Source organism: Myotis yumanensis, unplaced genomic scaffold, assembly GCF_028538775.1.
Source record: "Myotis yumanensis isolate MYYU_CA2020_CCGP unplaced genomic scaffold, mMyoYum1.0.hap1 SCAF_10, whole genome shotgun sequence".
NCBI lineage: Eukaryota > Metazoa > Chordata > Mammalia > Chiroptera > Vespertilionidae > Myotis > Myotis yumanensis.
In genome coordinates, this window is record NW_027223761.1 from 21,098,573 (window position 1) to 21,113,235 (window position 14,663).

Genomic DNA, 14,663 nt, shown 5'->3' on the forward strand with positions numbered 1-14,663 from the left:
CCATACCTTCAGATGGAGCGGGCTCATCAGCCAAGCCACCTGCCTCCTGCCCCTGGACCCTTGGAATCTCCAGAGTAACAGTCAGGGGGCGGAGGCTCTCAGCCCTGACAGCCAGTTAATTACACTTGGAGGCTTAAAAAAATGCTGGTGCATGGACCCCATTCTGCAGAGGTAATTTTTTAAAAGCAGCTTTACAGGTTTCATATATCATACAGCTCACTCATTTGGAGTATACGACTCAATAGTTTTAGTATATTCGGACTTGTGTGACTAGTACCCCAGTTTTAGGACATTTTCAGCAGTCAGTCTCCATTTCTCTCCAGCTTCCCCAGCCCTAGGCAACCAGCCACCGAAATCTACTTTCTGTCACCATAATTCTGCCTATGTCTGGACACCTTGTATAAATGGAGTCACACAATAGGTGGTCCTTTGTGAGTGGCCTCTTTCACTTAGTACAGTGTTTTCAAGGTTTGTCCACATTATCAGGTGTCAGTATTTTCTTCCTTTTTATTGCCAAATAACATTCCATTTTATGAAGGTCCTGCATTTTGTTTCCTCATCAGCTGATGGACTTTTGGGTTGATTCCACTTTTTAGCCAGGATGAATAAATGCTGCTCAAAAACAATGTGCACAGGTTTTTGTGTAAACATATGATTCATTTCTCCTGGGAACATACCTGGACGTGGAATTGCCGGCCCCACGGGAACTTTATGTCTAACCTTTTGAGGACCTTCCAGGCATTTTCCAAAGCCGCTGCACCATTTCACAGAGGTATTTCATAAAAGCTCTCCATGATGATTCTAGATGTGACCACAGTGTGCGCCTGCGTGGATAAGCACCCTCACTCTGCCTCGTTTGGAAGTAAAATAACTGTAGAACAGATAACCAACTTTTTCCTGGAGGAGAGAATACCTTTAGAGCAGAACATCCACCCCTTCCAAGCGATTCCTTTTCAATATTTCACATCCCTCAGCTCTCACAAGTAGTCCACGGTTAACCTGAGCATCGACTAGGGGACTAGTCAGTCTATTGCTGGAGGAAGATTATCCGGTGTCCACCTTTGGCACGGGTTGGCTGCCAAGAGTTAAGTTGATCTGGAAAACTGATCTCTAGGTTAAGTGGAGCAGGGCCACAGATGTGTCACCCCCACTTCTGAGGATGTGACATCTCTCCTTGTGTCATCACTTTCTTGGCGCTATCTGGTGAAAACTGAGTCATGAGGTGCCGACAAACATCCCTTGCACTTGATGTGAACTTGAGGCATCTGCTCATTCCTGAGATACTTGCAGCTGTCAGCCCTGCCATCTAGAGGGTTAACAGCGTGCTGGGGATGAACTCCTGCCACTGTGACTGTTCCCGGCTTGTCTGAGAGAGGCAGAGCCCCGGACGGTGCAGTGCGTCTGTGAGAATCTGAGTGTGAGGGAGGGCTGCGTGGTGGTGACACCAGGATTGAGCAGCCCTGCTCTTCACAAAACCCTACTTCGAAAGTAGCCCCGATGGAGGGAGGCAGAAACCAGCTGTTGTCCTGTGAGCTTTAAAAAACATTCCTCTGCTGCAGATGCACATTTCCAAACGGTGCCTCTGGACCAACCCGGGCCTTGTCCTCTCTTCCTTGTGTTTGCAGCCACGGCACAGGGTATGAAAGCGATAACCACACCACGCCAATCCTCTGTGGCGCCCAGTACAGAATACACACCCACGGTGTCTTCAGGGGCATTCAGGTGAGTACTCGGGCCCCGGCTGGAAGTGGACTGCATGGCCTCTTTCCCTTCTCAACATCCACCCTCTCACTTCCTTGCTGATGGCCATTTGATCCTAGCAAGTCTGTTCCTAATTGTATGCTCCTGGGGCAGCAGGGACCCCCTCCTCTTCCAGGGGGCAGATAGGGCAGCCTCCTCCTCTCCAGAGGCCAGCTTGAAGCGGGCTGCCTCCCTGGCTCAGGCCAAGATGTATCCTGTAGAATCCCATCCTTTCTCTTTTCATGGTTTAATTCGCCTTCTCCATGGTGGGCTAGGCAGCTCTTATACTAGTATTTGGGGCTAAACGGGCTTGAATTAATGGCCTGCCTTTGACTTGGTCTGCAATGTAAAGTGCCCAAAGATAGACTATCTTGCCAATGGTTGCTAATAATAACAATAACATCAATAACTGCACCACCTATGGCTGGACACTTTGTAAATGCTAAGCATTGTGCTAAGTTTTATACATGGACTGTTCTTTTTTTAAAAAAATAGACTAAGTTTTTTTACAACAATGTTTTAGGTTCAAGGGAAAATTGTGCAGAAAGTACAGAGAGTTCCCATATCTTCCCTCTCCCCTGCTTCTCCCCTGACATAGTCTCTATGTTTATTAATATCTGGCTTTGGTATGGTGCATTCGTTACAATGGATGAGCCAATAGTGACACATTATTGTTAACCAAAGTCCATAGTTCACATTAGGGTTCACATTTTGTGCTGTGCGGTTCTGTGGGTTTTGCTAAATGCATAATGCCGTGTATCTGCCATTACAATATCATACAGAGCAGTTTCACTGCCTAAAAATGCCCCATGTTCTACCTGCTCATCTCTCCCTCCCTCCCCTTCTCCTGCCCCCATCACCACAGATCTTTTCACTGTCTATAGTTTTGCCTTTTCCCAGAGTGTCATATAGTTGGAATCATACAGTATGTAGCCTTTTCAGAGTGGCTCCTTTCACTTAGTAATACACATTTAAGCTTCTTTCATGTCTATACATTGACTCCTCCCCCTCCATTTAATCCTCAGCACACCTTTATGAGGTAGGTACTATCATTAGCTCCATTTTGTAGGTAAGGAAACTCAAGCCTGGAGAAGATGAGTGACTTGTCCAAAACCACATAGCTGGTAAGAGGTGGAGCAGAGACATACAACACGACTTGTCTGACTCCAAAAACCCTGTTTTTAAGCACCTCTTTATACTGCCTCCTAGGGAGACAGAGGCTGTGAACAGTTTGGGGGAGGAGGGAGTCTCCCAAGAGAATGAAGGGGAGCTTGCCTCATTGTTTCCCTCTAGCTCTTTCTCAGGTAGGACTGACCGTACACATACACTCAGAAGATAAAGGGGACCAACATGCTGCCCTGGGAAGGATGTGTATGGTGCACAGCGGGCAGACCCAGTGTTTCCTGGTGTCACTGTTAAGGCACTGTACATGGAGCCTCTGGTTTCAGCTCCCCATCACAGACAACACCCCCACATCTCAGTGGCTCCTCTTCCTTGTCATTTACTCACACATGGAAGGTCTGGTTAGTTGGAACTCGTCCGTATCCTGCATGCCTCTCTAATAAGGACATTCCCACCCATTGCCTATTTGGCCCCAGTGTTGTGGCCATGCATCTGAGTGGGAGGGAATGGAATAGAATCTGGGACTTTGGCTTCCAAACCTCACTGCATCTAGTGGAGAATCTGAGAGACAGGCTGGACTGGGAGCTCTTCCAGTCACCAGCATTTCTTTTCCAGATACTCTGGATTATCGACCTCAAACAGACTTCAAATACTGCTTCTGGCTGGTCAGTAGTGATGACGTCAGAGCGCTGCATTGTAGAATGCACTGATCCGTCATCCGTTAGTGATGCCTGCTGTGGGCATCTGGTGTGTGGAGCAGTTTTAGGCTTCAGCTCTGCTATCCCTTCCTGGGGTATATTCCAATGCTCACTTTCCCCGGGGACCTGGCACGCATGTTCACCTGTGGCTAAAGCCTGCATTCGCTTATGCTCTGCTTGTAGGACGTTCGGCGCGTGCCCGGAGTAGCCCCGACTCTTGTCCGTTCGGCATCTGAGACCAGTGAGAAACGCCCCTTCATGTGTGCTTACCCGGGCTGCAATAAGAGATATTTTAAGCTGTCTCACTTACAGATGCACAGCCGGAAGCACACTGGTAAGTGTGTCCACCGTCCAGCCTTGGTTTGGTGAGCTTGGGGCAGGGCTGGTTCCGGAGCTCCTGCTCCTGGGTCTCACACTGCTAAGGACCCAGGTGATTGCTGGGATGATGGACAGTAGGCATTTTGAAAGATCTGGCTCACGTGATAGAAAAAGGCTGCAGGGCCATTTTGCATCCTGATTATCCAACCTTTAATAAAGAAGTCAGTAAGCTGTCTTCAGGAAGGGCTGAGCAGAGTGGTGGAAAAAGAATCGCACAGAATTAAAGAGCCTGGTGTTTGAATTCTGGCTTTATCACCAAGTGGCGAGACCTAGCGAAAGTTACTTAACCCTCTTTGAACTTCATTTGCTTCATGTGAAAAATGGAGATGATAATGTCTACCTTATATAATTGTTAAGAGCAGATTAAATTTTTTTAAAAATATATTTTATTAAATTTTTACAGAGAGGAAGGGAGAGAGATAGAGAGTTAGAAACATCGATGAGAAAGAAACATCGATCAGCTGCCTCCTGCACATCTCCTACTGGGGATGTGCCCGCAACCCAGATACATGCCCTTGACCGGAATCGAACCTGGGACCTTTCAGTCTGAAGGCCGACGCTCTATCCACTGAGCCAAACCGGTTTCAGCGAGCAGATTACATTTTAATATTAAATTGGATTAAAGGAATTACAGGTATGAAACACCAAATGCAGTACCCTATGCCAATAAGTCTGAATAAATGGCAGTGTTCCTATTGGAATACTATTAGCATCTCTAAAGAGAGAGGAGCTAGCCTGGGAGTTTGGTACAATCAGATGATTTTGAGAGCTTGATGGGCAAGGTTATCCTAAGATTAGGAAGAGATGGTTCAAAGACAAACTTAACTGCTTGGGTTAATAATCAACCAGATGAGAATGAGAAAATGGATTGTAGGTTTAATTTTTGTTTTCAATCTTAAAAAAGGATGGTGATTTTTGATTATGTGTCTAGGAAAACTTGATTTTCCCCACAGGTCTGCCTCTGGGAAAGAGTCCTTGTGTGGCTGTTGGACACCTCAAATATGAATAGCCGTTTTACCAATATTTGCCCTTGGCCTGTGGATGGGAGTGAGATTGGGTCTCCCCTATAGAGAAAGGGGGAAGAGCAGGCTTTTCTGCAGGGCAGCTGGTGCCATACTTTTTCATTTTTAAAATTTTTAAAAATTGATTTGAGAGAGAGTGAGAGAGAGAGAGAGAGAAACATTGATGTGAGCAAGAAACATTGACTGGTGCCTCCCACATGCATCCTGACCAGGGATCGAATCTTCAACCTGGATATGTGCCTTCACCAGAAATCGAACCTGCAACCTTTTGGTGTTTGGGATGATGCTCCAAACACCTGAGCTACACTGACGAGGGCATTCTTTCCACAATTGAAAGACAGCTTTGTTGTGACGATAAGCATAATTATTTAATACTAGAGGCCCAGTGAATGAAATTCGTGCACTGGGAGGAGGGTGTCCCTCAGCCCAGCCTGCACCCTCTCCAATCTGGGACCCCTCGGGGGATGTACGATTGCAGGTTTAAACCGGCAGTCGGACATCTCTCTCACAATCCGGGACTGCTGGCTCCCAACCGCTTGCCTGCCTGCCTGCCTGACTGCCCCTAACCGCTTCTGCCTGCTGGCCTGATCACCCCCTAACCACTCCCCTGCCAGCCTGATTGACGCCTAACTGCTCCTGTGTTGGCCCAATCGCCCCCAACTGACCTCCCCTTCTGGCCCGGTTGCCCCCAACTGCCCTCCCTTGCCAGTCCAGTCACCCCCAACTCCCCTCCCCTGCTGGCCTGATCGCCCACAACTGCCCTCCCCTGCTGGCCATCTTGTGGCTGTGGGCACCACCATCTTCGAGGGTGTGACAGTCAATTAGCATATTCTCTCCTTTTTGGCTGTGGGTGCTGCCATCTTTGCGATGGCATGAGGGTCAATTAGCATATTCACTCTTTATTAGATAGGATTACTGCTGAGGTTGCTATAAGGAAGCTAGAGAAGAAAGTGATCTGCTTTCAGATCTCTAGACCATTGGCCATTGCTAAGTCATTACATGTAGAGGATGCAGTTCCTGCTTAAACCTGACTTTGCACTCAGTGCACCTCTGGTTTTGAGGCTAAAGATGAGAAAACTGGTGGCATGTTCTGTTTTTACATAGTTTCCTAAATGGGATCATTTGGAAAGTAAATGTTAAGGTTAGAAGGGAGATGGTAAAATAAAACTCTGCTTGGAAGAATGCGAGGGACTACATTCAAGATGATACCGTTGTAGAAACTTTTAATGGAAAAGAGACACTTAGAAAACAATGAGGGTTAGATGTCTGTGTGAAGGGAAGACAGTAGGCAAGATCGCTAAGACTATCAGAACCGCTAGGGCAGGCTGGTATATAACAAGTCTGTGGCCCCCTTCTTGAAAGAGTACAATTTATAATAACAGCGCAGAGTAAAATATAAAGTAATTCTGTATTAAATGCTTTCTGTGTGTCAGGCTCTTTACATGCATTACTTCATTTAATTCTCACACATACAACAATTACCAGCTGGGTGGGGTACAGCGGAAGCAGTATTCAAACTCACGCCTTTCCATTCCCAAGCCACAAGCCCCCAATTCAAAGGGCATATGGTCTGTTTTGGATCTAGGACATATACAAATGAAAAGGGACTAAGAGAGCACATGATAATGTTCTAAACCAGAGGCTGGAGGAGTGGGAAGAGTTGTTCAGAGAGTATCCATTTGAGCTAGGGTCCAGGAGGTTTCTTGGTGGCAGATGGGTGTGGGCTGACCATCAAGGTTAAGGTCGGGCAGAAAAAGGAAAAACAGGAGCAGAAGCAAAAAGGCAGGGAAAAGAAATGCAACCAAATAGTGGTATTGTCCTCCCCAATTGTAGAGGTGAAGCTAAGTCACTCACTGGGCTGGGGACAAGTAGCAAGTTAAGAAAAGGCTCCTGTCCTCAGGAATTTCCAGCCGGTGGAGGAGGCAGACCTGGGCACAGCCCACCGCATTCGATGTTCTGTAATAAATTCTGTAAGGAGGGAAGGAAGGGCTCTCAGTCTGCACACGACGTTTCCAGGAAGGCATCACAGATGAACAGGCATTTGTGAGGAACTTAGAGCAGACTTTTTGCCAGTAGGAACGGGATAGGGACCAAGGGCATTTAGTGTGAGCAAAGTGTGAGGCAGATTTCGGGAATGGTGAGCTCTGGTATAGCAGGAATACAGATTACTCAGGGGAGATAGAGGAGGTTATCTATCTATCAGGGCTGGATAGGTAACTAGGGACTGCCCTGCAATGGAAAGACCCGACGGAGCCCTGGGGGCTGCTGGGGAGGACTTGCTCTCCATCCCAGAACTCCATCCCAGAATGTGGGTGACTCAGAATTCTCATACGAAGGTGGAAAGGCCCAAGGTCTCTGAGTGCACTCTTGGGGCTCAGCTCCCAGGGTTTGGCTGAACTTTCTTGAGCGAGGACAGGGTGGGGCTTTTCCATTCTGAGACAGGAGGTTGTGTAATCCCACTACTGACTTCTCTCTGATAAAGGGATAGCAAAATCTTTCTAAGCTCCTGGTTTAACTTGAGCGTCTCACAACCATGGAACTGTTTATGCTTGACTCAGGAATGAGAAGTCAGTAGCAGAGAACACCAAATCTTCAGGCCATAAAATATGGGCCTGCTCCAAGGCACGTCCATCTCAGAATTCTGCCTCAGACTCAGTCTAGGAGTTAAGATTTCTTTCATTTGTTATTTGTCTAAATATTCTCTGCCAGTCATTTTTGAGCACGCTTCTGTGCTAGGTACTGGGCTAAGCCCTTTCTGTAGATGGTCTGGTTTAATCAGTTTATAAATCCTTGGAAGTTGTCAGATTATTGGCCCCATTTCACAATAAGGAAACCATACCTCACCCAGCCCTTACAGTGCCAGAGTGGGATGTGACCTTGGTCTCAGACTCCAGAACCTGGGTTTCCGTTCACTTCTAACTGGGAGGTGAGGGACCATCCTCATTCACCTAGCCCCCCCAGGCTTCAGTCACTGACAGTGAGCCCATGGATAGGTGGGCCTTTAACCACACACTGCATTTGGCAAGGCCACACTAACATGTTCCACCGAAGTGCCTGAGGCCCTTGGGGACCCCTTCAGTCCCAAGAGGAGAGGTTGCTTTTAATGAGATCCCCACTTCCAGTATCATTTTCAAATGGAGTCTGTGTCTTCCCCCAAGGTGAGAAACCATACCAGTGTGACTTCAAGGACTGTGAGCGAAGGTTTTCTCGTTCAGACCAGCTCAAAAGACACCAAAGGAGACACACAGGTTTGTAGGTTCACTTCTCATTGCCGGCAGTGTGCTCCCTTGCATTACAGTTGATGCTGTGATTTTCTTTGTTGTTAAATATGGATGTGAGAGGGTCAGCCATTTGTTTCATTTTTCTAATTTTTTTTCTAATTGCTGGGGATTTTCCTTCTCTTAAAAAAAAAGAAAGGGAGGAAAGAGAAAGAAGCACCCCATATTTATCATGCAGACCACAGAACAATGAGGTTCCACTAGCTACGTGCTGATGATACACTGAGCACCAGTAAAGATCATGGGTGGTGGAGATCGGAATCCCATCTGTAGAGTATGACCCTCTTTTTCAGTCTTGGACACAGTTGAGACCTTGGTCAGAAGCTGGACATCTGTGGTTAAAGAATAATTGTTTCCAAGAGCAGAAGCAGGTCTTCAGGGTTATGCACAGAATCGGGTGGTTCATGCTGGGCCTGGGGGAAATCTGAGGGTGAGGCAGATGCTGCAGGCGTGGCTGGAAATGCCCGGCTCCTCCGGCCTCCGGGAAGTAGGCCTTGTGGGCCTCGTCACGTCCCCACGTTGTTAGGGCTGCGGTTAGACCTTCTCTGTCCGTCTAGGTGTGAAACCATTCCAGTGTAAAACTTGTCAGCGAAAGTTCTCCCGGTCCGACCACCTGAAGACCCACACCAGGACTCATACAGGTAAAACAAGTGCGTAAACTTTTCTTCACATTTATTTTTCATTATTTTTTAAACTACTGTTTGAATGAAGTTGTTTATGATGAGAGAGATTGGAAAAGTCTAGTGTAAAATGTTTCTAAACAGGTTTAGACTCAGATGAGAGAAAGAACATTCTATGGCTATTTTAAACAACATTGTTTAAGAAGGGGCGGGGGATTGATACAGAATAGAAGAGAGATGTGAAAAGAACTTTTCATGAGTGTCCAAAATAAAAATGAAGAGATAACGTAGGTCCCTCTGTTCCCAATTTGTTTCATCATATTTTTTTTATCACTCAGCTTGATAGGATAATCAACCTCACAGAAGAACAACAGAAATTCTAGCAAGCCCAAATCTAGCAAGCTAAACATTTATTCTCTGAAAGTTGATGTTTCATAACACTATTTTCAGAGACCTGAATTCTTTCTCTGCTAAAAGTTAGTGCCCCAGGAGCTGCCATGGTTTCTGCCAGACTCACATCAGCGTGTGGATATTATTTCCTTTGTACTAGTCTAGAGAAGGGGAATCGAGCATTTATTCACTGGCTGTTGAAGGCTTTTGCTTCTCCGTAAGGCTGGTGTGATTCATAATGGAAATGGCACCATCTTTGTTGTGTATTTTATAGCTTTGGAAGGAGGGCCAATGTCTAGGTTATCTTACTTTATCTTAACATCATCCTTGTAAGAAGAGTAGGCAGGCATGTTTTATCCCCATTTTACAGATGAGGAGACTGAGGCACATAGTGATTAAATGACTTGTGTAAAGTCCTAAAGCTAGTAAGTAGCAAACCCAGTTTTATCTGCTCCCAGCCCACCATATGCCTTCTTTGTTGGAGAAAGGTTTGGGGGGATTGGATTTTATGTCACAGCCCATGGAGGAAAGAGAATCAAGTAGAAAGTCAGCTGAGTTGAATACCATTGATAGACTGAGGAGAATGAAGACAGCAAGAGAAAGGGTTGGACAGGACTTTGGCTGCATGGCTCGGGGTGGGGACTGGGAGCAGGAGCCAGATTAGAAAGAGCAGAGGAACAGTGAGCAGGAGGTGAAGGAAGGCATGATGTCATAAGCCCCTCGTGCAGTCCTGGATTTTCAACCCAAACATGCTGCACTTACAGAGTCAAGGCACCTGTACCCCAGAGTTGGTGGGATGGGCATGTCGTTGGCCCTACTTGGATGCCTTTGGTGTTGCTTCTTTGCCTTAGTCCTGAGCTCATAATTTGGTGGGAAAGAGTTTCTATTCCTTGTACCCTAACCCCCAAATCTGTGCATATCTGCACGTGTGCTGGTGATCTAGGTTACCAGTAGACTATTTAATGCTTGATGGGCCCCCAGCTCTGACCCTGGGTCAGCACCTCCCCTGGGACATTTCTCAGTGCTTGTCCTGACCAGTAGCTCCCAGAAAAGGCAAAGTGGGACCAACGATATCAAGAAAGGATCCCCAAGGTGGTACAAGGGATTGGCTTCTGTGGCATTTGTACTTAGCATTAAGTCATAGGTATATTTGCAATATGGCTAGGCCCAGGGGGTGGGATACAGCAAAGTGCACGGTTTTTGAAATTAGACTGACCTGAATTGGAGTCTTGCCTGGGTCTGCCTTGCCCAGAAGTCCACCATCATCTGTAGAGTGGGGATAACAACACTTCCCTTACAGAGCTGTTCTAAGAGTACATGAGGCAAGCCATATATATATATAAGAGGTCCAGTGCATGAATTCATGCACGGGTGGGGTCCCTTGACCTGGCTGGCAATCGGGGCCAATGGGAGCATCTCACCCAGTCCTGATTGGGGCCGCAGGAGGTTCTGATCAGGGCGATTGGGGCAGGCTGGCCAAGGGGAGAGGCCGCGGGAGGTTGGCTGTGGGAGTGCACTGACCACCAGGGGGCAGCTCCTCCATTATGCGTCTGCCCCCTGGTAGTCAGTGTGCATCATAGTGACTGGTCAACCGGTTGTTCCAGTCATTCCGGTTGTTCGGTTTTAACAGTCGTTTAGGCTTTTATATATATAGATGATGGCCAGCAAAAAGCTTGGCATACATTAGGCACTTAATAAATGCTAATTATCTTCCCTGTACAGAATGAGGCTTGGAAAGAACTTCTGAGGGCACCTTAGGTGGAGAAGGCTTGATCTTTTGGCAGACTTGTTAAAAATCTCTAAACTATGCTTCAACTAGAATTTTCTGTGTAAGAATTATGCTCTGAGTTACACTTTAAGGAAATAGAAAAAAATACCATGTATCAGTGACTAGTATCAGTTACTTATTTAAAATACTTATTTAAAAATACTAGTATCAGTGACTTATTTAAAAATACCCAGCCTGTCCAGAATCTTTATCTATACAGAGATAGGAAAGCTGCAGTCACAGCTCTACTGCTGGATGGTGATTAATAAGTAACATCTAGGGTGACAATCCTGAGGCCCTTGCAGCCCAGATAAGTTCAATGCCCTACTTACACAGTTCATAAGACAGTCTAATGGGAGAGGTTGAAATAAGTGTCCCCCCACCCCTTCATTTTATATGATTACCCAGACATTTCCATTCATAGTCTCTCATTTCCCAAGTCTTCTGACTTAGTAATCCTATATAATAAAAGGCTAATATGCAAATAGATCAAACGGCAGAACGACCAGTCACTATGATGTGCACTGACCACCAGGGGGCAGACACTCAATTCAGGAGCTGCCTCCTGGTGGTCAGTGTGCTCCCACAGGGGGAATGCCACTCAGCCAGAAGCTGAGTTCACGGCTGGCGAGTGCAGCGGTGGTGGCAGGAGCCTCTCCAGCCTCTGAGGCAGTCGGACATCCCCCGAGGGCTCCTGGACTGCGAGAGGGCACGGGCCAGGCTGAGGGACCCCCGCCCCTGCAAGTGCACGAATTTTGTTCACCAGACCTCTAGTATTTTATAATTTGTTACAGTATTTTAAGGCCTCAGAAGTGCTGCCATCTCAGAGCTGCCCCCGAAGTAAGCCTGGTGCGTTGGCTTAGGGACAAAACTAGAAGGAATCTGGAGTGGGTGCCTTGTGGCATTAACTCGGGCCTTTGAGAGTTAAACATATACCATCTTTTCCGCTGCAAGTATCTGACTGGCAATTGTGTCAACAGGTGAAAAGCCCTTCAGCTGTCGGTGGCCCAGTTGTCAGAAAAAGTTCGCCCGGTCAGACGAATTAGTCCGCCATCACAACATGCACCAGAGAAACATGACCAAGCTCCAGCTGGCACTTTGAGGGGTCCAATCCAGGGACAGAGCTGTGTCCAAGGCAGGACAGTGTGGGAATTGCTTTCCAATCTGACTTTAAAAATCCCTCCCACTCACCTCTCTAAGAAGGAAATGGCAATTCGCCTTCATCCAGCTTCCAAGACAAGATGCGTGTACTACTGGATCCCACCAGGTCTCCCCGGAGAAGGTGGCCTCCACTCTGCCAACTTGTAGTTGACTCACAAGGCCCTGGAGAGGTGGCCAACGACATCCATCGCCGTTTGGTCTGGATTTCCCAGTGTAAGAAGAGCCATTGTTGAGAAGGTTCCCCCACCCTCTTCTTTTACGCTCATTTTCTCTGGGAATGGAGTCATTGTACCATTTTCCATCATAGAATATTTATAGGCCAGGGCATGTGTATGTGTCTGCTAATGTAAACTTTGTCATGGTTTCCATTTACTAACAGCTATAGCAAGAAATAAATCAGAGAGCAGGGCCCTGGGGGTGAGACCCGTCCGACAGTGCGGAGGTTAGGCAGGCTGCTGTGTGCTGCCAGGCAACTTTTAAAGCTCGTGTGTTTCAAGCAGCTGAAAAAAGAATTAGAACTAAATAGCAACTCTGTAGAGAAATATGAAAGAATATTACCATTCAGTTAATTCAATGTTAACATTAACACAATGCTCTTAAGACACCGTGTTTGAAGATCTGAGATTTTGGTTTTGTGTTCATTTTTGACTTTTTGAATTGTAGTCATATGCGTCTTCAGAGATGTACATATCTCCTCCACAAAGGAAGTGGAATTCATTTTTATCATGTGGGGTGTCCTTGGAGTCCTTCAAGTGTACAGGCCACGCTGGTTATGTGGCTTCAAGTTGTAAAAATTAAAGCGACTCAAAAAGAAATAGGGCTGATCTGAGATCTCACTGATAAGACTGTTCTTAAGTAACTTAAGTAACTTTGGATCTACAAGTATATGTGCAAAAAATGATACTTACTAGGGTGAGGAAATCCATTGTTTAAAGGTAATTGGATGTGTGTGATTTTTTTTTTTCGGATTTTTAAGGGAGGGAGTTTATTATTTACTGTTGCTTGAAATTATTGTGTAAATATATCTATCTGATAATGATTTGCTCTTTGACAACTAAAGTTAGGAAATGTATAAACGTTAGATGCATCACTGTCTCGGTGTTGATCTTACAACTTATGAATAACACTAAAAATGTAACCTGCATTTTTTTCACTTCGCTCTCAATTAAAGTCTATTCAAAAGGAAAGTGGCAAGATTCTATCAGCCCTATTGAGCTCAAACCTTTGAGCCTCTTTTAAATAGGTAAGAAGATACCGCCGACATCGATGACCACTAGTTGAGTCTGTCCCAGGTCCTGACCACTATTTATTTCCTCCTGTGGGAACTCAGGAGGCAGTTATCCCTCAGAGGAGCAGCCAGAGAGGCCCCTGTTCTGCTCGCATCTTAAAGGGACTGCGTGGGAGCTGGCTGAACGGGCTTGTGGACAGCATGGTGGGGATTGAGTTTTAGGGGTCATTTTAATCAGGCTATGATTGCATCACTTCTTTTTCCAGGTCAGCAAAAGAGAATAGAGAGATACTAACGATTATGAGTCTTTTTTGAAAAGTTCACAATTACACACTACCATCAGGAGGGTATAAGCTGAACACCTAGTACAAGTGAATTTACAGCTATCGTTGCCGTAAATCAGCTCAGCAGGTTGAAAACCACTTAGACGTTCCAGGGCGGCCAAGTGTGAAAGCCAAGATCTACATTATCTATAAACTATAAACTCTCTTTCCGGTTCTGGTGTATGGTTTTTCAGTTGTAAATAAGGAGATTAATTTGGTGTCCCCTTCTCTGCTCCATTATCTTGGAGCTTGCAGGCATTCCGGGTTTCATTTCTCCCTTTTAAATGTATATTGAGCAGCCTGTGGCAGAGCCACGGAGACTTTTCTGCATTGAAATGCAGCTCAAAGTTCTGGCCGCTTAAAAGGCAGGTCCTGGGGCCCCTCTTAGTTTGCATCTGGCTCTTGCATCACTGTTAATTATAGCGAGTGTGGTGACTCATCTGTATCAGCCCTTTTTATCTTTTCCTGCCAGAAGACAGCATTTCTCTGGTGAAGCTCAGGACAAGCATGGCAAACGTCAGCGAGTCCAAGGGAGCCAGGTTTCACAACAAAAGCAAAGTCACATTGTTTCAACGGCACGAGGAAGACCAGAAATTCTCACACTCCCCTAGCAGTGTAGCTTGCAGTTAAGGTCATGGGCTCTGGAAAGCAGACCAACCTGGGTTCTAACCCTAAATTCCCAGTTTCCTCATCTGTGATGTAGGGACAAAAGAATTCCCTGCTTCATAAGGTTCTTAGGTTCAGAGTGAGGATTAAATGGGGGGTAGGGGGGTGGGAAGGTATGAAAACATCTAGTACACAGCAAAGGCGTAAGAAATATTACCGAGGAAACCGATTATCCACCTGCTGATTTTCTTTACCTCCCACTCCCCCAGGCATTGCCGTGCAGTATCCAGGCATCTTCACAGATCAGCTCCGCAAAATAACAAGCAGCT

At 46.2% G+C, this 14,663-nt stretch overlaps 1 protein-coding gene across 4 annotated transcripts in view; it reads left to right on the forward strand.

The window, feature by feature from the left end:
* WT1 (WT1 transcription factor) overlaps positions 1-13,364 on the forward strand; it is a 50,939-nt gene extending 37,575 nt beyond the window's left edge. For 2 of the 4 annotated variants that reach the window (XM_070428100.1, XM_070428102.1), the window contains 5 exons: positions 1,626-1,722; positions 3,744-3,894; positions 8,119-8,208; positions 8,796-8,888; positions 11,997-13,364. In XM_070428100.1, the coding sequence (XP_070284201.1) occupies positions 1,626-1,722; positions 3,744-3,894; positions 8,119-8,208; positions 8,796-8,888; positions 11,997-12,118 (553 nt within the window). In that variant the 3' untranslated portion in view covers positions 12,119-13,364. The remainder of the gene's footprint in view (positions 1-1,625; positions 1,723-3,743; positions 3,895-8,118; positions 8,209-8,795; positions 8,889-11,996) is intronic. The other 2 variants (XM_070428101.1, XM_070428104.1) reach the window with 1 other exon arrangement.
* The last annotated feature ends 1,299 nt before the right edge of the window (positions 13,365-14,663 follow it).